Raw genomic sequence first — 25,094 nt, forward strand, 5'->3', positions numbered from 1 at the left:
TTGTGTGTGTATATATACTGTATATTAAAAAAAATAACTCAAGGCAGCAAACATACCAAATACTCCTGCCTATTTTCCCCACAACAACCCTGTGAGGTGGGTTGGACTGAGAAAGTGACTGGCCCAAACTCATCCAGCTGGTTTTCATGCCTAAGGGAGGCCTAGAACTCACAGTCTCCTGGTTCCTAGGAAGTACCTTCACCACTACACCAAACTGTTTTTTTTTTTCTATAATATAGGTGATATATACATCTACTGATCTGTAAGCTTCTTTTTTGGAGGTGGGGGGGTGGGAGAGGCAGTACTAATAAAAAAGCGGGTTAAATAAAACATGAGAGATTCTTGACCCTTTAAGCAATTTCAATAAATTTCTATCCATACCCATTTACATAAAAAAAATTATGTGACAGTATGATTAATTAAAAATGTCAAATTTAAGAACTTATCCTCTGCTAAAAACATTTTATTATATCTGAAACAAAAAAAAGACCAACAAACAATAAAACCAAACAATTACAGAATTATTAATTTTCTAAAAGGCAATTAAACTGGAGATAGAATGCACTAGAAAACTTCTCTCTATAAAAAATATGCACACGTTCCTTGAATTATTGTTCCTTGAATAAAAGATCCTCCTGAATTCTTGTCTTGTTGAGTCTAACTACCCCAAGAGATTAACTTCTTTCTCTATAGGGATGGTGTGTGTGTGCAACAGCTGTTGACAGAAAAGGCAGTTGCGAACTAGAGATGGTTGATAGTAAGCCACAAGCAGGTTAGGGCCTGGGTGAGAGAAAGGATTTAAAACAAAACTATCTGCTCCCATTTAGGGAAAAGACAACCTACCCCCCCAAAAGGTAGCTTAGTGAAGGCAGATGTACTAGAATTTAGGGATATGTGCATGGAAGAGCTTGTTTGGGCTGCACTGTGCCAGAACCAAAAAAAGTATTTTTGATGGCATTGGTCCCCATCACAGGACTGTTTTATTCTGGATGCAGACCAAAATGTGGCTCCTCCTGGAAGTAGTAGTTCTGGAGGAGGGTGGACAACAAGAATAAATCAGGGTTGAAGGATTTTCTTGGCAATGGCTTATGGAGACATCAGCAGTGGCAGGGACGGCAGATGAACATGCAGAGAGAGATGGAAGGCACTGGGAAGCAGGAGGTGGCCAAGGGGAGGGTGCTGGGAAGACTGATGGACGGATGGGTCAGCCAGTGGCATACGCTGCACTAGGACATCAGTGGCAACTGAAGTGGGGGAGGGAAGACTGCTGGGAACATGGGAAGTGAGCAGGCAAGCACCAAGGCTGTGTGGAGGAAAAGCAGGAGGACAGAAAGCAACACATTCCAACCTAGCTGTATTCATTCTTAAAATCACCCTAGGATCCCTTCAGATTCTGTTTTGGTCATAACCCAGAATCAGAACAGTCCAGGTTTTGTTTCTGCTAAATCACAACCCATGTGAAATGGTTCAGCAGAATTTCCAGAGGAAAATACAGACAGCACGACTGTCAACCATTCTGCTCCCAGACATCACCAGATACAGAGAGCGACACATTCAACATCCTGCAAAACTGACTCTTTTTAACAGTTATTGACTCAAATTGCTTCAGAAGAAATGTTTCAAATGCTTTGTTATGTTAAGAACAAACATTTCAAACGCTTGAAAAAGGAGGCTGAAGTTCAGGGATCAGCTTCCTGTGCTTGATTTCAGAACAGAAAAACAGTATCAAGTAATTATATGCAATTACACAATGTAAGCACATCAGGAAACCAAGCTGCTTCCAGCACAGAATCTGATCACCTTAGGCAATTACAATTCTACCCTGCCTTTTCATCACCAAAAAGCTCTAATAAGCAGAACTAAAAGGAAGATCTCACAGTGACATTCTGGGCAGGACCAACCCAGGGCATGCGCTTACCTGAGAAAAAAATTCACTGCTTCTATTTCTCATGCAGAAAATGAGTGAATCAGCTGACATTGGTTCAATGCTGTTGGTGGATGGTATCCTCCATCACACCAAAAGCCAGCAAATAAGCTAGAGGGCCCTGGAATGGCTGTAAGAGCACCCATCATTCTTTTCTCTCTTACTGTACTACAGCTCTATATTATGTGCCATTTGAGGTAGCTATCTCACTGTGCGTAATCTTAGCGACAGCTCTTTTTACGGCTGAAAAGTGGTTTAATTACAATACTCTTAACATTCAACCCTGTTATTTCAGCACAGTATGTACACATTGGCCTCACTAGGCAACCAAGCCTACCTTAGTCCCTCTCAACTTCAGATTTAAATTCTCTGTCTCTTCACACCCTTTCTCTTTTATCTTTCAGAATGAGCAGCAGTCTTAGGAAAAACTGCAACATAAAATGATTCAGGGACCAGCACTGCCATTCTTTTTTGGACTGCAATATATAAGCACCAAACAGAATTCTCTGAATTGGACACTTAATAGATGAGTGGTCACTGGCTGGCTCAGCACAAGCACTCATTCGGCACATTCAAGAGGCCATTCTTCATCCCTCTCCCTGAAAAAAGTCTCCATATGCAGATGTATTCATAGGGACCATTTTAAGGCTAGCTATTACAAGATGAGACATTTATCATAGCTTTTGGAAGGGCGACTATTCCGGGGAACAGAGCAGTAAGGCATCTGCTTTTCATGCAGAGAGGCAGAATGGTCCCCCTGTTTAGAAAGTGGGGATATTAAGTTATTCTGACTAGGAGGACCATGAAAGGAGGTATACTTTAAGGGGGAAGGTGTTTTGCTTCTTGGACTTGTCCTTGAAGAGACTGCAGTAGCAGTTGCACGGTTATATTGTCTCTGATGCGTGAAAACATAAGCCTCAGAAGAGAGAGCACTGGAACTACTGGTGGTCCTCGCAGAAGCATAGGCATACTGGCCAGATAGGCTGGTGGTAGAGTCTAGAGGAGAAGAAATGTTGCTGGCTGTAGCACTTGCCCGTGTGTTCTGTCTCTGCTGCGTAAAACCATAAGCCTCAGGAGAGCGAGCACTGGAATCAGTGGCGATCCTGGTGGAATCATACGCAAACTGGTGGGATGAACTGGTGGTGGATTCTGGCGATGAAGAAGAGGAGCTTGATGCTTTTCTGTTTGAGATTACAGCAGCAACTGCCCTGGCATACCGTCTCTGCTGAGCGAAAGCATGAATCTCAGAAGACAAAGGGTTGGAATTACTGGTGATCTTAGCAGAAGCATAGGCAAACTGATCAGATGAGTTGGTGGTAGATTCGAACGGGGAAGAAGCTGGACTTACTGCTTTTGTCCTTGAGGAGGATATAAATGACAAAGTCCTGGGATTATTGGGGATTGCAGATGAAGCATGCAAAGACTGCAGGGGTTCATTGATAGAACAGGTACTGAATGATTCTCTGGTAGAGGAGGTTTCAAGAGGATTCACATATGTGGCTGCAGAAGATACTCTGTCCAAAGAGGTTTTTATGAGGTTCTTATCTGCTAAAGAAACAGAAATTGGTTGCAGATCATCTAGCCTTGCACGGGTATGCTGTTGTACTTGGTGGTCTGGTTGGGATCTGTATGGAAAGAAGCTTGCTGAATTTCTAGGCAATGAAGAAACACAATGCCTCTTTGCAGAGGAGTCAGGAACAGAACTCAAGGAATGCTGCAGGGCTCTGGATTGTTTCTGCACTTGAGAAAAGGGATCCAAGTCTGCAAGAGTGTGATTACAGTTACTTTGTTCCGCACTTAGGATGGGAGACAGTGTTTGAACTGGAAGCATAGATTGGGCACAAGAGGAGCTCTGTGATGTACTCCTTGGGAAGTGAATTCCAAAAAGATTTACAGAAACTGGTGGAACTGGTGCTGGGTCAACTGATAGAACTGAGTTTCCTGGATATAAGATGGTAGGAGAACGATCTACTGGCTCTTGCCATGTCACAAAACTGGAAGGAGATGGAACAGGGTTGTCAGAAATCTGTGAGTTAGCAAGAGATGCAGGTCTGGACTTAAGAATATCTGGCTGCAGATTCTCATCACACACTGAGCCTTGAGAATGTGTAGGTAAATCTACAGAGGAATGCAGAGTGAAGGGGATCTCTGTTAGCTTGGAATTGCTCCACGTGTTTTTTTGCAGAGTTTTAAATGGGACATCCTGGGGATGAAGCTCAGTGCATGGCCCATTCCCTTTATTTTCTGGTGCTCCAATGGATCCAGAAGATTGCAAAAGGGAATGACGGGGCTTAGGTACAGGCACCATGGCAGCCTTGGGAACAGCAGGCTTCAGGCAAGACTGTGGAATTAACGGAGGTTCCTCTTTAAGCAAAGAATGGCCAGGGAGCACTGGAACCTCTTGTACTTTTGACAAATCAAGCTGATCTGAAAGGTCTGTGAAGCTTGTTCTGGCCTTCTCTCGTTCTTGGCATGGGGCAAGAGGCATTCTTGGGGACAGGTTCTTAGGGATGCAACAATCCTTGTCTCCTGACTTTCCAGGGGTTTCCAAAGGTGGTGTCCAAATGGAATGGGATTGAAGGGTTTTTACAGCAGATTTAGTCGGAGGCACAGGTTTGACCAACGCAAGGCTAGAAACCACTGCAACGTTCTCCTCTTTGGAAGAGGCAGGCTGACCTGGAAAAAAAAATAAATTTATCTGAAAGGTGGGTAGACAAAAGTAGTAGCTAGAAGCAGACCAGCCACTGAAGGCCAAGGAGTAGAGCGCCTTATGGGATCTTGGCCAAGAACAACTTCAAGCTTCATACTCAGCTGGGGAAGACATTATAAAAGAATGTGCAACTTGTCATAAAACTGTACCAAGAGAATTTTGCCACATCTCTGAGCAATTAATAATTATACTTACATATTTTACATTGCTTTTGTTGGCTCTTTATTGGCCTTCATCCTGTCTACAGCAGAACCCAATATATTAAGATAAGGTGGGTTGAATCACACACATAGATGTGTGGGCTGGGTGGGGGACAATTTTAGGGATTTTTTTTAAAAAATTGTCATATGCCTATGTTAGGGTTTACATAACAGTCTCACATGTTTCCCATTATAAAATGTCAGGAAACTGCCAGCAGTTTTCAGCAATCATGGTCCAAAAGGGCTCTGAGGGCTCAATGGCCATATTGACAAGCTGATTTTGGCTTAAAAATCAGATGAATAACCACTTTGATGAGCGGGAAAAAGTTCTGCACCATCTTGCGTTTTCCTTCATGCCACACCCTCCCTGAACCCAAACATACCAAAATGCAGAACATGTCTGTGTTCTTCTACCCCCACCCCCACCCGTCCTCCCAAACCCCTTGTCCCTAGCCTTGCTTTCCCTCTTCAGAAGAGTGGGGCTATTTTCTTTCCCTGAAATGGGGGGGGGGGACGACGACGGGGGGGGTTAGTTTCCAATACTTAAATCTAAAAGTACCCAAGGCAGGCAGAAGCAACAATCTCATTTAACTCTTCTTCATCCTGCATGCTTAGGATTTGTAATTACTTTGCCTGATGAAGTGTTCTTGCTTCTGAAGTATTTCATACCTCCACAGTTGGAACAATAAAAGCTCTAAAGTTGTTTTAATTTGGACATGTGGTTTGTGGAAAGTGTGGAAGGAGAATCTGGGACAGACAACCTACTTTTCTGTTTCAAAAACACAAGAAATGTCAAATCATGAATCTAAGAAAATTCCATAACAACACATACCTGATTTTACAGGTGACACGTCAGAAGATACAGGCAACAGCAACACCTGAACTCCATGGCCCTTCAGATAGACAATGTCCGGCATCTCAAATAGACGCTGCTTGGCAGAAGAAGCATTGCCCAGTGGGAAGTGCTGCTCAAAGGTAGCACTGTAGGCAGCACGGAACTGGAATAGAGACATGCCCTCTGGGTGCATGGCCAGAACATGAGCCACTTGCTGCTTCAGTTCATCCAGGGCAATAGAGGGTTGGAATGTAGTTAAATGTGAATTGCTGGGTATCTCTTCAGCTAATGATTCTGCACCAAACTGGCATGTGTTTGGCTGCTCTGGCAGAACAGTGAAAGGAGAAAGAGAGGAACTCTTGGCTTTGACTGATAAAGCATTGTGGGGCTCCTGAAATAATGAGAAGTTTGGTGTCGTGGCAGATGGAACAGGCCTGTTGGTGTGAAACAAGCTGTTTACTTCAGGGGGCACTACAGCAATTGGAGAAGGTAGGCTTTGATGCTGAGAGTCACTTGCAGAGGGATCACTGAAGGTGAAAGCAGGTGTAGAGATATCTTCTAAGCCTAGGAAAGAAGTAGTGCACCATTACTGCAGAGACAAGTGAATGTCCCCTTTCAGTTATGTAACATACCAGTAATTCGTCTATTAGTTTAAGTCTCTTAAGAGAGAGAACAAGAGACAAAGAGCTGCTTTTAAAAAGAGGCTATAGCAGGATAGTTAGCAGCAATCTGAGATCAGAACAACACAGACAAAACAGAATCATCTATGTGTCCCCTTAGTAGAGAAGTAGACCAGTACTCTGCTTCTCATGTTAAGGAACATATGAAGCAGAACCAAGGTAGAGTTCATCATGCAGGTAGGTTCAAAAGGAAGAGGAAAGATTTTGTGCTTTTAATGATCAATGCCAACTTTTACAATGGGCCTGGAAACTGTAGTGAGTGATTGCGACACATGTAGGTTCCACATAAGTCAAGTTACTCAAATATCACATAAAAAAACAAACCCTAAGAAAACTGAACAACAAGCAAATTGCAAATGGAAATAATCTGAACCGAAGAGAAGGTATGGGGGACTTATGGATCCCCTCACTTTGTTCAATTTCAGTTCCTAACAGCTCCAGCCAGCATGGCTACAGCTACTGTTGATGGAGCCTATAATCCTACAACAGCTCAAGAGGACAGCTTCTTCACCCACGCCATTACTTAGACTAAGGATAGGCTACCTGGCATTTCCTGGTTATTTGGGGCTGTGACCCACACTACCACCCCTCCAGCTTTAATGCATATAATCAGACTGCAGGAGATCTCAAAATCAAGACCCATCTTCTCACTGTAGGATAGGGAAATTGCTGTGCCTGAACTTTAAAAGAGCTACTGCTGGACAGCATAGATCACAGTGATATCCAGCAGTTTTGGATATTATCTTTTCCTAATTCAAGCAAGGAAATACATATAAGCTGCTAAAATGTTTGCATTTAGGGCTTCTTGAAAAACATATTTTCTGTCTGCTTCTTCCTTTTTTCCCCTCTATTTTTGATCCCTAAAAAAGGTCAGCTAAAACTGTGCAAAAGTCAGACTGATCCCTCCCCACTCTAATGTCCACAAGAAAAAGCTATTTTTCTAGCTGAACAAATATGAAGATTACGCAAAGACAGTGTATTCTTACTGTTAATGAGTGAACAGCCACAGTTGCACTTAATTAATTAATAACAGTTAAACTTTCCGGTTACAGAAATTGAGTTATTCTATAAATACGTCCACTCAAAATACCAAACTATTAAGCTTTATATTTGATTTAATGTAGACCAATGGGTAACCTGAGGCCCAGTACTGGATTTCAAGTCCCAGCAAGGAATGATGAAGATGATACACCAACAATATCTCAAGAGCCACAAGTGGCAGAACCACCATTCCAGGGCAGGACACCTGATGCCCTCCAGGGTGTGGAGAACAACTTGCAGAAGGTCAAGGCTACATAGTCACAGGCTCAAATAATATAAAAAATGATGTACACCTTGCAGACACCAGTTGGCCTGTTATTATGGTTCTTTGAGTCAATCTTGACTCCTGGTGACTACATGGACAAGTCCATGCAGTTACTTGGCAACATTTCAGAAGGGGCTTGCCAGTACTTTCTTTCTAGGACTGAGAGAAAGCGGCTAGCCCAAAGTTACACAGCTGGCTTTCATGCCTAAGGAAGGTGTAGAACTCAGTATCCCCACTCCTAGTCCATTCCTTTAACCGCTACATGAAAGGTCTCTCTTCTACTGTAACTAATATTCCACTACTAGAATATTAAGAAGCTGAATATGATCCACCTCCCGAAAGCTCAGGAAAAGTAAAATCGTCCTGCAGCTCCCAGAAAACCATGAAGACTTCAGGCAGATTCTCCAACTACTTTAAATAATGTGACATTGCAAATTGTCTTGAAAAATTGGCTGAATTTGGTGATCAATACAATTTCCAAAGAGCTTAATTAGGGATAAGTATGCAGTGTCCTTCCTCTCTTTAATTTTTTATTAGGGAAAAGAGACTAGAAAAGCTTACATGCTGCAAAGTGTCAGTGTGCAACACTGCCTTTGTTCATGAGAATTATTTTGTAACATTTCTAGCCCCTTCTTTTCCCTATTAAAAATTATGCCCAAACATTCTTAGAAAATAACAATTAGGTGTGGCTGCAGCTTAGTACTTTGTGATCTGCAGAAACAAGAAGAGTAAATTAGACTGGGAATGATCAAGACCATACTAAGTGGGGAGAGAGTACCGAACAATCTCATCAGTTTGCCCCTCTTGGTGGGTGTCTTTTGAATGGACATGACTGCTATGGCTGAATTTTGCAAGATCTTTCATGGCATGGTATCAAACTTCTAAGTTGGTTCAAAAAAGATTCCTTCCACCTGGTTTAACATAGCTCTTGCTGAAAACCATTTCTACCATAGTTATAGTACAGAGGAATCAGTTTAGAGGTTTACCTGGTTCAGTGTTTAGTGGATCAGCTGTTCCTGTGGATTCCAGACGTGGAATGGGAGCATCTAGCAAAGAAGGGGCAAAGTTAACATCAGGACTTGTTGGAGGAGGATAAATTTAGCCAATCACAATTATGAACCAATTACAATAAGCCACAGATTACTACTTACACATCTAAAATCAGGTACTGACCTTTATTATTGTATGGATTTCAAATGTTAGATTTTTCAAAAAAGGAGGAACAATATAAAAAACAAACATGCTAACAATTACAGACTAATTCCCATTGGCAGAATAGAATCCAAGAATGCAGTATCACACAGAAAGGAATGGTAGATAGCTGTCAAAAAAGTACAAGTACACACTACTGGCACATCTTTTCCAAAACTCATTTAAATCCAGTGCAGAGTAGAGTTGTCTTGAAAACAAAGGGACGGAAGAGCCTCTACAAGGAAAGATTGGTAGATAGGATGAGACTGCTAAGAAGTTGGCCATTTACTCAGTTCAACAACTGAAACCTCACTTCATATTCACAATCTGAGTAAGAAGGAAGACCACCATCTCCACTTTTCTCAATTATTGTTCCCACCAGATAAATTTGTACCACCACTGGCAGAATTTCCAATCATTCTGTGAATGTAACACATTCCAACTAAATTTTCAGTGAATCCTAAAGACCAGAAAATCCATGCTATTATATCACATGAATTTTGTACACATTTTTCCTAACATTTCCTGTATTTTTCTATACAACTTTCATGCCATCCCTCCATTTTCTAAGCAAGTGCCCCACTATACTACTTTTTCCCCTATAAAATTCTCCCTAAAACAAATTAGCCCTAATTTATGGGGCTTTTCCAAATGCATGCAACTTTCCCTGATGCACACTTGCTAGCCAAGACTGATAAATGGCAGATGATTCCTTTCAGGGTTGATTACAACTCACAATCTCCTAATTTCTAGCCCAGCACCTTAACTACTATACCAGACTGACATTCCTTTTATAACCCACCCTAGAAAGACTCTAGGGTCTTTCCAGGCTAGCCTGGGAAACTGCCAATATTGGATAGGATGCAGTCACACCTGCAACAGACATTTCAATTGTCAACTTACATATGTTCACTGGGTTAACTGTACAAGGCCTCTTCTTCTTTCTTTTTCCTAAATCAGACAAAGTAGGGAAAACATCCACATTAAGTTAAGCCAGTGCTGCTGGTGGAGCTGTGGTTAGAATTTTAAGTTATTTGTGGATGGTAGCAAATAGACAGAAGCTTAATGACCCACTTGTAACTTTTTTCAGGTGGAAGAAAAAAACAGATTGACAAACCAGTTTTTTGGTGGAAGATTATATATTTTTGTATGTATGTATGTATGTATGTATGTATGTATAAATAAAAATAAAAGAATAAAAAGACAAAGGACCAGGTCATAAAAGTATCTCTAATGCAAACAGAGGCAGATTTTAATCTGATGCCTTTTATAAGGTTCAGTGGGCACCAACTCCAAAGAGAATCTGGTGCTTTTTAAGCTTTATTTTTGCAGCACAAAAATAGGATCAAGTATTTTCAACCCCTGCTTTAATTTTACTTGTTACAGCAAAAAGTCATGGGAACGAATATTGATTCCATCCAGCTCAGTAAAGTATTTTTACCGGGAACCAAAACTACTATCCACTGTCTAAGCCTCAATTAGTGTTAGGAGAATGGAACCTAGCAGTTAGTCCTCCCTCTTCCAAACATCACCTGATTCAGGTTCAACAATACTTTTGAGCCTGTTCTGTCGGTATTTCAACTTCAGATTAGGCATCTGTTGCTCCAAAAATTCCACTGTGTCTTTGTGGCCTTGGGCAATGCTGAACTTCTCAAGATCAATTCCTTCTACCGCCAGCAAGATTTCTTGCACTTTCTTAACTCTTAGGCCACTCTTATACTTGGTTAAGAGGGCAGTGACTGATGCCATGACTTCTCCCAGTACTGTTGAAAAGAAGATAAAACGCATAGACAAACATAAAGCTCAGGAAAGCCACGGAGGGCAAACTAATGCATCAAACCAATCCAAGAATACCACAGTGCCTATATTCGCACATAATAAAAAGAATTATGCACCCCATCTTAATCAATGGTATATCCCTTTTGGGGGGGGATGGGCAGTGATAAAATTTGATAAATAAATGCATATATGTACATGTTTGCTTCTGCTGAACTTAACATTGACTGAACTAAACAGGCATGTAATACCTTTCTGTGATGTGCAAAACAAGGTATTATGGCCAAGAATACCAAAGGCAAATTAGACTCAAATCAACAACCATAATTTAAAGCCAACTTACATATATCTAGGCTTATGATTAGATTTATATGCTATATTCATAGTGCGATTTGCTTGGGTTTAGCTTAGCATAATAAGCAACTCTTTGTGATTTGTAAGGCACAGTATTATGTATCAACTAGTTCATCAGGTGTGTTTGAAAACCATGGTTAAAACAAACTGGTTTAGTGCAATAAATAAAATCAGCCTATACGGACACTCTTAAACCATAACCAATAATTCATTGCTGGAAAGTGAATGAATCCCATTTTTTATGTATCCACCCACACGAAGAGAGAACTAAAGAAGAATATGATCGGTTATTTGTTCAGAACAGCTTATTTATACTGTGATTTATTGTGCCAGGTTTCCTGTTTTAGCACTGTTTGTACCTGATCACAGTGTTCTACCGTTTGGGGAGTAAGCAGTAAGGAAAAGGCCAAATTCTTTTGCAATTACATAATTAGTCATCAGAACTGATGTATAAATTTTGTATTTTTTTTCAAAGATGTTCAAAATATATATTTAAAATATATTGTTTTAATTTTAAACAATTTTATTAGCTTCCTGAAAAAGATAGTTGTTAAATACAAAGCAATTATGCACTAATTTCTAAGCTTTCTTAAAAAACACTTTTAATCTAGTTTTTCCCAAATTGGTGCCTTTCAGGAGGGTTAGACTACAGGTCCTACCATCCCCAGCTAGGATTATCAATATCATATTGGAATTTTTAGATTAATAAACTGATGGATATTAAATTGGGGAAGGCTGTTTTAATCAGTGTTGATCTTCACATTTTCAAGCAGAGTTGCACAGGTATCCTACCTTCATGCTTTTCTAAATCTTGGAATAGTCATGTACAAATCCAAGCTAGTGTAGAAAAAGTGTGATCAGCAAGACAGCATCACACTGATATAGGTACAGCAGAAAACTGAGCATAGCAGGAGCTCCACAATTTAACTATAAATTGTTCTAAACGAAGTGATGACAGTCAGTTTAAAATAAGATTAGACATACTCATGAAGGGTCACCTATCAAGAGCCACACCAAAATGGCAATATGCAGCCTTCAGAATGGGACAGAACTAGCAATTGTGGGGGAGTGGCAGCAAGAGAAGTCTATTGCCCTCCTACTCCATGTATAGAATACTTAGGTCCATTGGTTCTACTGTGGTAAAGAGGATAGTGAACTAGATAGGCTATTGATTTGATCCAGCAAAGTTCAAGTTGGTGCCTTCTAAATATGTTTTGGGACTACTCCTCCCAGAAATCTTTCTGAAACATGCTAGCTGGGAATTCTGAAATTCTAATTCCAACACATTTTAAGATACCAGAATAGGGAAAGCTGTTCTACTCTACCTGGAAAAAAAAACAGATATTAAGTTACATCAGCCTATGCTACACTATAAATGTGCAAACTTTCTTTTAAGTAAACCATATTCATTATAAGAAGGAATATATAGAGGGATGAACTGAGAGAGTAATATGCAGTAACAATTATAACCAGATGTAGAAAAAGCTGAAAGATCTAGCTGATTGTCAAGAGGGTTTCTCATAATGGTATTAAGGATCTGTTTTGACAAAAAATATACCACTTGGTCTGACATTGCCTGACCCTATAAATCTGGTTCCCATTGTTCCCAATATTTCAGAATCAAATAAAAACTCACCAGGCTTCTTTTCCAAGTCATTGTGGCTTGAATTTTTTGATGCACAGACAGAGTGTTCCGAATCATAAGAGAGAGAATGGTTGAAATGGGATGAAGAACAGTTGAAGGAAGCTGGAATAATAGAAAAGTAGGGGCAAAATGTAAGAAAATTCAGAAGTCAAAGAAACAAAATCTGGCAAAAAAACCCAACCGCTGCATACCTCAACTGGAAAACTGATCTATTACGCATCATAATAGGGACACTGTCCCAGAATCCTGATTTTTTCAAGTTGTTGTTTTTTAAAGGAAGATATTGCTAGACATCATGCTCACCATGACACAAAGGATGACTGAAGGGTCCATGTTCCTCTCTGCTATTGTTGAAGTCAACCTTGATTCCTGGTGAATATATGGACAAGCCCATGCAATTTTCTTGGCAAGATTTTCAGAAATGGTTTGCCATTGCCTTTTTCCTAGGGCTGAGAGTGAATGACTGGCCAAAAGTCACCCAGCCGGCTTTCTGCCTAAGTGAGGGCTAGAACTTGGGTTTCTGCATTTCTGGTTCCTTTAACCACACTTAATTGGTTCATATTCCCCCTCACATTATTCTAATACTATATTATAGCTCTCCTACTATAAATTGCAAGATTTTGGAGTAGGCTTGACATAGGACTTTGTTTTGATTATCTGAATGCTAAAGGTAAAGGTTTCCCTTGACATTAAGTCCAGTCGTGTCCGACTCTAGGGGGTGCTCATCTCCATTTCAAAGCCGAAGAGCCGACGTTTGTCCGTAGACACTTCCGTGGTCATGTGGCTGGCATGACTAAACAGAACGCCGTTACCTGCCCGCCGAAGCGGTACCTATTAATCTACTCACATTTGCATGTTTTCGAACTGCTAGGTTGGCAGGAGCTGGGACTAGCAACGGGAGCTCACCCCGTCACGCGGATTCAAACCGCCCACCTTCCGATCGGCAAGCTCAGCGGTTTAACCCGCAGTGCCACAATATCATTACTAGGTCAGCAGCCTTTTCAGTAGAGGGATCTATCTCCAAATGAACATCTTGCCTGTCTTGCTTCTATATTTCAGAAACTGGTAATGCCTCTTTGCTTATGCCTCTTCTCCAGACACTGGCTGGATTTGCACATTAAGCTAAACTAAAGCCTGGCTTGCTTAATTTCAAATTATTATGTTGTGTAAATCCAGTGGAATGGTTTGTAAATTATGGTTTACAGCTTAACACAATGAGAAAACCCAGCCACTGTTTGGGTGACGCAGGGTAGGTCTGTATTGTACTTAACTGTACTATTCCAATACACTTTTATCTCATTGTTTAAAAATATTAATCTCACACATACACAATAGCATATAAGCAAATATACTTGAATGTACATGTTATCCTTGTACATTCTCCCTCACTTCTTCTCCTTTCACTTTTAGCATTTATCTCTAGACACTACTGTCTTTTCCTCTGTGACATCATAGTGAGTCCAAGTTCTCCCTACAAGCAGGTGTACCTACCATCCTTGGATTAGCTCTCTGAAGTTGTACTTCTCAGTTGTTCTGATGACCTGAATAAAGACTTTCTGGATAATATTATGACTCTTATCCTTTCTAATCTGTTGACTTTACTCAAACACAAAAGGAGAAAAACAAAATTTGTATGCTTTTCATAGGTAAGGAGGGTCGGGGATGAGTTAATTGTCCCAGTGAATGATAGTTTACTGAGGCTAAATTAGAATGATTAATATATTTTAAACAAGTAAAACCTACAGTTTAATTTACACATCAGATGTAACATGGAATTCAAAAGGCATTTAAGTGGATTTTAGAAAGAATCTAAACACAGGGCTGACACATCTTAAGCAAAGGTGAAATCTAATACAAAACAAAAAAGTCATTTTGCCTAGACGGAAAATTACTTCTCTGTGCCAGGAACTGTTAGTCAGAATCCTAAGTCAAAACTGCTGTCTTATTTGGATTTTTTTTCCAATACATTTCTGTTCAGTGGTGCTGCTTGGCCAGTAGATTGGATTGAATGTGACAGAAAATAATCAAAACAGAACATTGGTACAGGAAGCTGGAAAAGCAGCAAAGCAGGAAAACACATGAGAGAAACCAGAAAGAACTACTGGAGCATTCTAGGTAACAGGCACATTTCTGGAATGTGAAATTCATACCACTGCCTCACAATAATTACAGGACAGCATATGAGAGGTCTACTTCAGAAGAAAAGGCAGTGATTATAAGGCAACATGTAGACTCTTTGATTCTGAATTCCAAGGTTCATGGCACTAAATTTGAAAATCTGTATTGTGTATAAATGTCATTAATAAGACCCAGTTTAGCACATGCCAATTAGTTGAGCAGACTTAAAATCTCTCCTTTGAAACAGACAATCTGTTTTTATGTGACGGCAAATATTTAGCCTTATGACTGACATCAATCCAGTTCTAATTAATGCATAGTGTTGACAAATAACAGAAAACCTCTAGTGATCCTAGTACCTGTGGCATATTGTAGGGTACAATAAGGCTATTTGAAGTTTGAATAATAAATGTCCCTAAGGATCTGATCATGTTTAAAACAAAACCATAACAAAACATCTCACTTGGCTTTGTTTCCATCAGCTCTTGAGAAAGGTTTGATCCACTGGATGAAAGGTCTTTATGCAAAAGAATTTCAGAACTATGTGACAGGTGAGGAACAGCATGGCCACTTGAAAGAAGCATAATGACACAGTCATGGGGCTGCTGCTCATTCCAGAAAGACAAATGAAGTCCCGGCAGAGTCAGCAAACATGGTATCGCATCACTGTAGCCTGCTTTTTGGCTGAAAGCCTCCAAGTCAAATCCATGTTTTTTTTCCAAATTCTCCTTTAAGGTGTTTAGAGTCATACCACAGGGATATCCACTGAGAACATCTACGACTGGCACCAAAGCAGCAGTCAGATCTAGCAAAAAAGCAGAGTTGAGTCTGGAAAGAATTCTGCTGAATTTTCATTTGATGGCAGACACAAAGCTAAGAAAGGTTGTTTTTCATCTCTGCTATAAAGGCTGAAGGACAAGGAGATCCTTTAAGGGAATCAAGGAAAACTTTATCATCTCCTGAAACTTGCTGTAATAAGAAAAAGACTTAATAGATGATACTTCTCCATTTAACTCTATACTGTTCACTCCAATTAGCAGTAGAGGCCTCTGCAAGTCTGATAGTGCTGTACCTCATCCTCTCATTGTTCAATGAATTGGGGAGGTGTCTGTCTGAGCCACCTCTGAATGTTATCTGGATATTCTGGACTTAAAAAACGCTTTAACCCCTTTTGCCAAGGCAATGGAACGTACATATCTCCATCAAGGTCACCTGCCTTACTCTCTACAATGTGTGGCCTTAAACAGAAATATAAACATTCAATATTTCAGTCCAAAATTATAACTGTACAGATAAGAATAATTTGGTATAAACATATTAATATAGTAAAGAATATTTATCAAATTTGACTGAATTTGTCCTTTATTTCAAAGCTTTTTGTTGCTTTACAGATAGTCCTCACAATGACAATTGGGACCAGAATTTTGGTCGCTAAGCGATGTGGTAGTTAAGGGAATCTGACCCAATTTTACAACCATTTTTGCAGCAGCCATTAAGCGAATCACATGATTGCTAAGCAAATCACACGGTTCCCCATTGATTTTGCTTGACAGAAGACAGCTGGGAAAGTCGAAAATGGCAATCATGTGACTGCAGAATGCTGCAACAGTTGTAAACGCGAACTGGTTGCCAAGCGCCCAAATTGCAATCATGTGACCGTGGGGATGCTGTGACGGTCATAAGTGCGAAGACCAGTTGCCAGTTGGGTTTAGCACCATTGTAAGTCTGAACTGTCGCTAAACAAATGGTCATTAAGCAAGGATTACCTGTAATTAATTTTTCAGCCAACCCATGTTCCCACCCTTAAATAACTACAATAACCAAAGTTATATTTAAGATATGCTTTGTTTTTCAATGTTCTGCTCTAACACACTTAGACACTAAAAATAAGAATGGAATCTTTTTTATGCAGCATCCATGTGTAAGCTTTATGAAATAAAGATAACAAACCAACCATAGGAGCCAATTATGAAAGGCTGCTGGGTGATTTTCCTTAATTTCTTCAAAAACGTTTTATCAAAATACCACTTAATTGTGCCAGAATGTTATTTTTCCCTCTTCAGAAGGTGAATTGTGCTGTATTGTTTTGTTCTTTTCAATTTCTCCAGTACGCAAGGCTTCTAAAAATCAAATATTAGATTTTTGTTCCCTGATAGTTGGACTATCAGTTAGGATAGTTGGGTTGTGCATGAAATGAAAAATAATTTATTTTGTTCCACATATCGGATAAACACACTGTAGCTCAGAAATTCAGCCAAACTGTTCTGGGTGGGTTGCAATTCGACTAAAGTAAAAGCTAGACTATGTCAATTTCTTTATCCTTGGTTTATATGGAGAGGCCTTATGGAACATTAAGGCTCTTCCCTCCTCCTCTTCATGCCACCCCCCCTCCATTATCTCCCCATAGCTGCACACAGCCTCCTTTAATTATATTCCCTTCCCGGTTCTCCCCACCAACACCTCTGTCCATAATACATGTATAATAGGGCTATGCCTGGACCAAACAGATGTTTCACTCTGGGCAAGGATTGCTAGAACCCCCTGTTCTGGACCCAGAATGTTTTGCACATTACTATTTAACAAGCATCTACCATCTTCCAGTCCCTCACCTGATTACTCTGTGATGAAGGGCTTCTGACTTTGTTTCCACCGTTTCTTTAGCACTTTTGGAGCAACGGACTCAAAGCTTTTCTCTTCACCTAGCATTGAGAATACTGCACCTGTTGTTTCAAGTTCTCAGCCACAACCTAAGAACAGCACTTTGTGAACCAAGCTCACCCTGAGGATACTTTGATGTACTGATTTCAAATTTGAAATGTTTCAAGGTCAACTTTTGCGAGTTTTTGAATTCCAAACAGCTGTTTTGACCTTATCAAAACTATACCAGTGTTATTCTGACTAACCTGGATGTTTTTGAGCTCATAACACATTGAGGATAGTCAGATAGCACTTCTGGTATGGTTGGAACAACCAATTTCAAACTTGAAACATTCAACTTTGAAACATTTTGCACATTCTTACTTAAAATTTACATAAAATAGACATGGACATAAGGTAAAACCCAGCTAGCACAAAATGAAGAAAGAACCAAGGGGAACTGCAGTGCAGGAAGATGACAAACCACTGATGGCCCAAATCCCAAACAGTACCAATATCTCAAGCATCCTTACCAGTCTTCTTAAACACCAGCGTCTGGGAGAGAGCGCTTGCACTGTTTTCAGAAAAATCACTATCAAGAGAGGAAGCAGGAGTGGAGGAATCTATCAGACAGGAAAAGAGAAATTAAAACAAGTCTAGGACAATTTAAATAAAGATGTTGCTACAGAAAGTCTTGAAGAAACGTTTAAAGGAAAGGGAAGCAATCCTAAATTTTAAATAAAACAGAAGGCAAATGAGTCAGAATTGAAAAAAAAGCATAATAGGCAAATTCCATAATCAAGTGAGATGTTTTAAGCTGTAGCAAATCTGAAGGAATTCAGTTGTTTTACCTTTCACTGTGACAGTAAACCCATAATTTTATTAATGATTAATAAGAAATATTATCTAATAATCCAATGAATATCACAGTGCTTAAACTGGACTTTTTTTTTAATTATTTGGGTTCTAACCAAGAGCCTAGGAATCATGGAGGTATCATCGCAGTATGTAAGAAGGCCCAAGCAATCTTGGATTAATAAAACTTTTAAGGCTGGCAGTGGTATCCAAGCTAAAATTTCCAGTTTAGCAGTGAAAAACTGCCTTGTTTTTGCCCATCATAAAACTCTGAAGCACACTCACTCCCTACATCCAAATCCAAGTGTGTCACATTAATGAACATCTTAAATTTCAGCTGATGGGTCACGAAAAGAACAATCTTAATTCCTTTGAGCCAACTTCTATACCATGGGCTCCAGCAGATGGATCTCTGTGCCACCGAGTGGCTGCCAAGTCAGTCTGGAAACATATTAACCTTACTGACATTTAAGCTAGCTATCATACTTCATGTGCTTTTTAAAATGAAGTCTACCTTGCTGATTTTCAAATCTTACCTATCCAAGTCTTCTGAGATGAAAAGGCAGCACTTCTGCTTGATTGTGCTGATGCTAGTCTGCATAATACTATAAGGAGCCTGCTGTTAGTGATCCCTCTCTATGCTCGCTCTTGACAAAATACAATTCTGAGAATCAACCTGATGAGCACCATGAGTTTAAGCATAAGACAGCAGCTGAAGCCAGTTTTATCAAAACTATTCCAAGTGAAAGGAGAGGCAGAGTCAAAGGAGGTTTGACCATCTTAATTTCTACATATTTACGGATGAACATTACTCCTCTTCCCTTTTTTTGCTCATTAGGGACAGCAATTTTATTACAATTTAACCGAACTAAAATGCTCTTCATAAATATTTATTTAGCCTCGACTTCCGGTGAGGATTTATGGTGAACTAGAAGTCCCTAAGGGAGCAGGGATGACATTGCAATGGAGATTGGTGGCCAGACACTGAATTCTGGCCAGCGAAAATTCTCTGGAAAAAGGAGAGATCATAAGATCGCCCACTTGTACTCTGGACAGCTGTTTTTGTGTGAGTAGACTGCAGGAACTGAGGTTTTTGTGCTCAACTTGTGAGTCAAGCGGCTGGGAGTCCAAGGATTCCAACTAAGCACACAGCCACAATGTAGCCTTATGGATGAAGTTCTGCCGAGCCTCATTTCTTAATCACTTTTGGAAATTGCTTTTTAACCTTTTCAACTATTAAGAAACTTTTGATCAACAAGTCTTATAACACGTACCAGGTTTCCTTCAATCCTTAGTGAAAGAAGTTTTAAAGATAAGTTTAAAGACACTAAAAAAAACCTCTTTTTTGGAATAAACAGCAAAAGGGTGATTAGAACATTGATTCTGGAAAGTCAGTATTTAAGGGTGGTAAGCATGAATAAACTCACTTGAGAACCTTTTATTTTCATCTTTATTTTAAATTACTATCACAATTACTGATAGTTTGTGCTCAAAGTAAAGACCAATTCCTTCCAAATTTTAACTTGTTATGCTTAAGTCCTCTCCCCACATTGATGATGATGATGATTTTGATTTTATGAAACTCACTGTCACCCCTGATTTTTTGGGAAGGTTATGGTTTATACAGTTTTTTTTAACATACTAATATTTCATGGGTTCTTAATTTAGCTCTGACTATCCAAGTAATTACATGAACTTGCTATGGTTACCATCTTATTTCCCTTAGTATTATTTTATTCTTTTTTAGTATCTTAAGGACTGCACTTAAACTCGTTTTATGCACTTCATGTGTCTATTTTACCTTTTTATTTGGTTCTTAATTTTCTTGACACTTTATAATGTTAGATTTTTAAAAAAATGGTCAATGACTGTAATAAACTTGAATTTGGTGAATCTCTTGGCTCTAAGCATTCTGACTTCTACTGCTATTATAGTTGACTTCTTTCCCCTAAGGTCTTTCAACATGAATTTGCAAATCCCAATATTTTGGGGGGTTTTCCCATTTGTTTTTTCATCAATTCGATTATCTCCTGATATTACTATATCTATGAAACACATTTTATTACTGTATCTATAAAACACTTTTTCTTTTCAGTAACAGCAATGTCTCCTGTGTTGCGTTTCAGGCATCTATCAATCCATATTTTAAAATCCCACAAGATCTTAGCCTCCCCATTTTCTAAGACTTTCAGGTATATAATCCCAGTAGTTCTTGTTAATCCTGATGCACAACTTTTACAACTCTTCATGGCACTGTTTATAGTCAGTTGGGCAATCTTGCTATTATTATTATTGCCTTGAAACAATAGTACAGGTAGTCCTCACTTAATGACAATAATTGGGATGAGAATTTCCATCACTAAGTGATGCAGTCATAAAGTGGGATGTCACATGACCATGCTGCTTAGCAATGGCAGTTCCAGCAGCCCCTGGTTACAGTCATTAAAGTGAGGACCATGCAGGTTGTTAAGCAAGGACCTCACATGACCACAACATCCAACTTCCTGCTGGCTTCCCGGCTGACTTTGCTTGTGGGAAGCTGGCAGGGGAGGTCGCAAATTGTGATCTCATGATGCTGCGACATTTGGAAATCCGGGCCTGTTGCTGAGTGGATTGAGATCACATGACCACGGGGGTGCTGCAACAGCCAAAACTTTGAAAACTGTGTCCATTAGTACCAGTCCTTCAACGCTGTCACAAATTTGAATGGTTGTTGAATGAGTGGTCGTTAACTGAGGACCACTTGTAACAGAAATAGGTATCATCTTCCATGAACAGGTCATCCTGCCCATTTTAGGACAGAAATCCTGGAAGTATATTTTCACCACTGATTTTAAGCTGAAAGCAGCAGCTTTAGAAAGTGAAATCAGGTACACAAGACTATTGAAATACTGGCTTATCAGCTAAATTTCACTTTATTGCTAGCACACACCCTCTATATCCCTCTCTACTTTATTGCTGCTATTTCCTACCTTGCTTGGCATACCCATGCTTTTCTATATTCCCCAAAGCCACTCCATATTCATTGACCCAAACATCTGCCTGCCATCCACCATGTTTCCTTACCTGACTGAAGTTGAACAATACAATTCACGTTTTTGCTTTTTTTTATTATCAGCTCAGGAATCTCCTGCAGGCAGGAAACCACATCCTCATAGCCCAGCTGAGAGCAAAACACCTCCAGGTCATATCCGCATTTCTTCTTTACTGCCTCTTTTAGCTTCTTCAACTTCAAGCCATTAGGATATAATTGCAGGATGCTACAGATTGGCACTGAAGCAATTGTTAAGTCTGCAAATGAAGATAATGACTTCAGTTCTCATGTTATGGTACCTAGCACTGGACTCTAGAAAGTAGCAAAGTCTTGCTAGAAATCAATCAATATTGCAGGAGCAGCCCATCAGAGGGCCCTATAAATCTCCAAAAGTTTTTATTAAATTGTAATTTTAAATGTAACAAAAGGGTGAAATTATTCAGTGTGGAACAGCCATATTAACTAAATTTTAAGTTAATGAAACTTGATGAAATCAAATGAAATTTTGGTCCTGGCTTCACTCAGCACATTTTTGGGGAGGTGGCACTTAGTACAATAACCAAAAGGCCAAATGCGGTTTCTGGAGTGGAAAGAGTTGCTGCTTTTTCAACCATCTTAAGGTCAGGGAAGTGGATTAGAAAACGTTTTGAGAGGTTGCCCACAGAATCAGCTCTTGGTTAGGATCTAAATAAACAGAACCACCATTTCCTCACAATGCACAGGTATATTCATTCATTCCTCAAAAGCCTCTCACTGTTTTATTGGGAACCTGCCTCACTGATGTTTTTGTGAGGTTCTGAGGCCTGAAAGGAGGAGCAGGTGTAGACATAGCTACAGGAAAAGAACAAAACCAAACCAAAGGAGTCAAACATCTGACATTGATTAACTCCACACAGTACTGTGTTGATCATAGTAATTTGGAAAGCAACTCAAGAAGGATAAGAATTTGGAGGGTTCCTCTTAACAGGTATCTTGTTTAAGGCAAGGTGTAAATGCTATCATGGATCCCAATGAATCCAGGCAAGGGTGATTTCTAGCCTTTTATCTCACGCAGAAATTATGAATTCACAATCAACCTGAAAATGTGCCAACATTTAAACATGTTCCATTCACATCCCCTTCTGATATGCTTATAAGACTAGAGAAGACCAGCCACACCAAGGCCATACTGTTGTGTTCCCTGGAACAGTCCCCATTAACCCTTGAGAAATTGTTCCTGTGTAATCATAATACAAAACCTTCTTTCCAGAATAAGGTGAGTTGCTGAACGACAAGAGGCAAACTGAGCTTGTTAGGATAGCAGGTATAAAAAAAGAGGATAGAGGAAAATGTTTTGCTCTATTACTTCTATTGCAGTAGTAATTATTGCAACAAAAGAAAAAGGCTCACACTTATAAATAAATAAATTTTAGATACACCTGACTGAGCAGGATCTCTATTCTTTCAGAATAAAATAAATACCATAATCTTAGAGGGATATTACTTAACATTTTGAAAAACAGATTGACTTCTAACTATCTTGCTCCAACATATTTTGATCCATGACAGATCCTGTCACAGAGGCAGAAAGAACTGCCATGACTTCTGATAACTATTCAGTATGGCAACCCCATCAACCAATGTTGACAACAATGGGAAGGTCCGTGTTTCCCAATCTGGACAGCTTCCAAATACATTAGTTCAAAATCCACCACCCCCCTACCAGAATGGCCCCATCTGGAAGTTTCCCAAGGATATACAAAATGCTCCATGCACAAACAATTCTGAGTACAGAACAGCTACTTTCAGGTAGTCTGTATCCAGTCCAAAACACTCTGGAAAGATTTGGCGGAGGGGCAGGGGGGACAAGGAAGCACCAGTGTCAGGGATATTGGCAGTAAAGGCATGCAGCAACTAAAGGGAAAGAAGGCAACAGAACGATTGGAGGGAGAGGCAGCCAGACAAGTTGGATAGGCTACAGTGCAGTTGAGGATATCAGTGATGGCTTATGGGGATGCAGGAAGAAAAGGGCACTCAGATGATTAGGGAGGCAGCCTGGTTGGTTTGGTATGTACCATACCTGAACCAAGAACACAGGCAACAGTTAAGGGGTTGTAGGGAAAAAAACACACTGGGAAGACTAGCAGTTAGGACAGTGCACAAGTCATGGAAAGGAAGAAGAGTGAGACATAGTAGCCTTGCCCTATTCACCTCATAAAAACCCTCCAGACTTCCTTTCTCCCATAATCTGGAAAATCAAAATGTTCTGGTTTCGGTTCTGCTAAGCCCCAGTCTACCTGGAACATTTGGCAGAACCTCAGAAACATAATGTGTTTCATGCATATTCCTAAAGTTGCTCAAGTTGGGATGACCCGAGATAGATAAATGACCTGATTTGAATTAAGCAGCTCCAAAAGATGGCAACTGGACTAGAGTCCTTTTAAGAAAAAGTTCTGAAAGTTTGCCTCTAAACTCAAGCAGGTAGAGGTAAGAATTAAAGACATGCATGCAGTTTAAACCTATCAATACCAATTTGTAATGGAATGGGAGAATGATCTTGGAAGAAAGGGGGAAGAGATGCTGCCTAGGGAAAGATTAGATAAAAGGGGGAGGAGCCCGCAAGGGAGTAACAGACAGGGAAAGACACTTAAAAAGGATCCACAGTAACTTGACAGGCGGTAAAAAGGGATGGCAGGAGATTTGTATTTTCAGACTGGCAAGACTGACGTTAGACATCCCAGGTAAACCAGACAGGAAATACGACCAGATGAACCAGTTCTACTTTATCGTTAAGCTCCATTAATAGAATCTTGCAAGTCTGAAAGTATAAATCTCCCTCCATCCCCTTTTACCGCCTGCTAATTTAGGGTGGATCCTTTCTAAGTTTCTTTCTCTATCCGTTACTCACTTGCGGGCTCCTCCCCCTTTTATCTGATCCTTCCCTAGGCAGCATCTCCCCACCCACCCGTCTTCCAAGGTCATTCTCACATTCCATTATGCAATTTGACAAGATGATGGGAGTGGGTAGGAAAGCTAAGAAGGGCAGGCAACATCAGAATAGTTTTGGAAGCATCTGTTTGGATGCTGTGTGAACAAAGGATGTTCAATTTGGTAAGAGTTTTTATTCAGTTCCAGCAGGGCTCTTATGTTCCTATACGAAGTACAGAGCCACTTCTAATTATTATTACAACATTAAAAATCCAACCCCTCACTCTTTCATAATATAACATTGAGATTTTTGTGCTGTACCTTCAGAAAGTTGAACAACACATTTGAGCGACTTCCCTTGACGTTTGATTCTTAGGTTAGGCATCTGGTCGTCCAAAAACGTCAGGATGTCCTTATAGCCTTTGGCGATGCTGAACGTCTCTAGATCGATTCCATGTGTGGCAAGCAAGAATTTCTGAATTTTCTTAATCTGCAAACCCGACTCATATTTCTTTAGGAGATTGGTAATTGCTGCCAAGACTTCTGCCAGAGCTACCAAATAATGCAAATGAGAGATCAAAAAGCAATCCATATCTCAATGTATTTTATAGTGATCTTATCAATGATCTTAGTATAAACCTGTCTTCTCCCTATATTTCTGTCATTAACTGTGCCAGACTGTCACTAACTTGGTCATTGTTATATAAATGTACTAAAGAAATTTGAAATGTCAGTAACCAATTCTCAAACAATTTTGTGTGGGTATTCGTAGCACATATATTAGGAGTATTAGATATGTTCCCCACCTTGAGTTATTCATAAAAATAAAGGCGGGATAAAAAAAATCTTTTAAAAAATTAGGAAACTGGAATAATTAGGAAGTAAGCTGGAATAACTTACAGAGGTTGAAACCTAGAATTAT

At 39.8% G+C, this 25,094-nt stretch overlaps 2 protein-coding genes across 3 annotated transcripts; both read right to left on the bottom strand.

Annotated features, from left to right (window-relative positions):
• Nucleotides 1-284: 284 nt before the first annotated feature.
• On the bottom strand, nt 285-12,885 carry LOC134495503 (mucin-5AC-like). Of its 2 annotated transcripts, XM_063300997.1 has the most exons (6): nt 12,613-12,885; nt 10,379-10,609; nt 9,750-9,797; nt 8,642-8,701; nt 5,667-6,233; nt 285-4,600 (listed from the first exon to the last, which is right to left on the bottom strand). In XM_063300997.1, the coding sequence occupies exons 2-6, from the start codon at nt 10,593-10,595 to the stop codon at nt 2,580-2,582; spliced, it is 2,913 nt and encodes a 970-aa protein (XP_063157067.1). In that variant the 5' UTR covers nt 10,596-10,609; nt 12,613-12,885; the 3' UTR covers nt 285-2,579. The 2 variants fall into 2 exon arrangements, with proteins under 2 accessions (XP_063157067.1, XP_063157068.1); XM_063300998.1 differs by lacking the exon at nt 9,750-9,797 and having other exon boundaries at nt 12,613-12,884.
• Nucleotides 12,886-15,029: 2,144 nt separating this feature from the next.
• LOC134496673 (uncharacterized) lies at nt 15,030-24,764 on the bottom strand. The gene is made up of 4 exons (XM_063302383.1): nt 24,494-24,764; nt 21,298-21,522; nt 17,910-17,999; nt 15,030-15,544 (listed from the first exon to the last, which is right to left on the bottom strand). Exons 1-4 carry the CDS (start codon nt 24,762-24,764, stop codon nt 15,045-15,047), a joined length of 1,086 nt encoding a protein of 361 aa, XP_063158453.1. The 3' UTR covers nt 15,030-15,044.
• Between the last annotated feature and the right edge of the window lie 330 nt (nt 24,765-25,094).

This window comes from Candoia aspera, chromosome 4 (genome assembly GCF_035149785.1).
Source record: "Candoia aspera isolate rCanAsp1 chromosome 4, rCanAsp1.hap2, whole genome shotgun sequence".
Classification (NCBI taxonomy): Eukaryota; Metazoa; Chordata; class Lepidosauria; order Squamata; family Boidae; genus Candoia; species Candoia aspera.

Excerpts from the sequence above, each read along its gene's own strand:
- LOC134495503 (XM_063300997.1), bottom strand. The coding sequence starts at position 10,595 with ATGGCATCAGTCACTGCCCTCTTAACCAAGTATAAGAGTGGCCTAAGA. Across the intron at positions 6,234-8,641 it reads TCCACTAAACACTGAACCAG|GCTTAGAAGATATCTCTACA; the intron begins GTAAACCTCTAA and ends CTTCTTTCCTAG. Across the intron at positions 4,601-5,666 it reads CGTGTCACCTGTAAAATCAG|GTCAGCCTGCCTCTTCCAAA; the intron begins GTATGTGTTGTT and ends TTTTTTTTCCAG.
- LOC134496673 (XM_063302383.1), bottom strand. The coding sequence starts at position 24,764 with ATGGATTGCTTTTTGATCTCTCATTTGCATTATTTGGTAGCTCTGGCA. Across the intron at positions 21,523-24,493 it reads TGTTGTTCAACTTTCTGAAG|ACTTAACAATTGCTTCAGTG; the intron begins GTACAGCACAAA and ends CTTCATTTGCAG. Across the intron at positions 18,000-21,297 it reads TATTGTTCAACTTCAGTCAG|ATTCCTCCACTCCTGCTTCC; the intron begins GTAAGGAAACAT and ends CCTGTCTGATAG.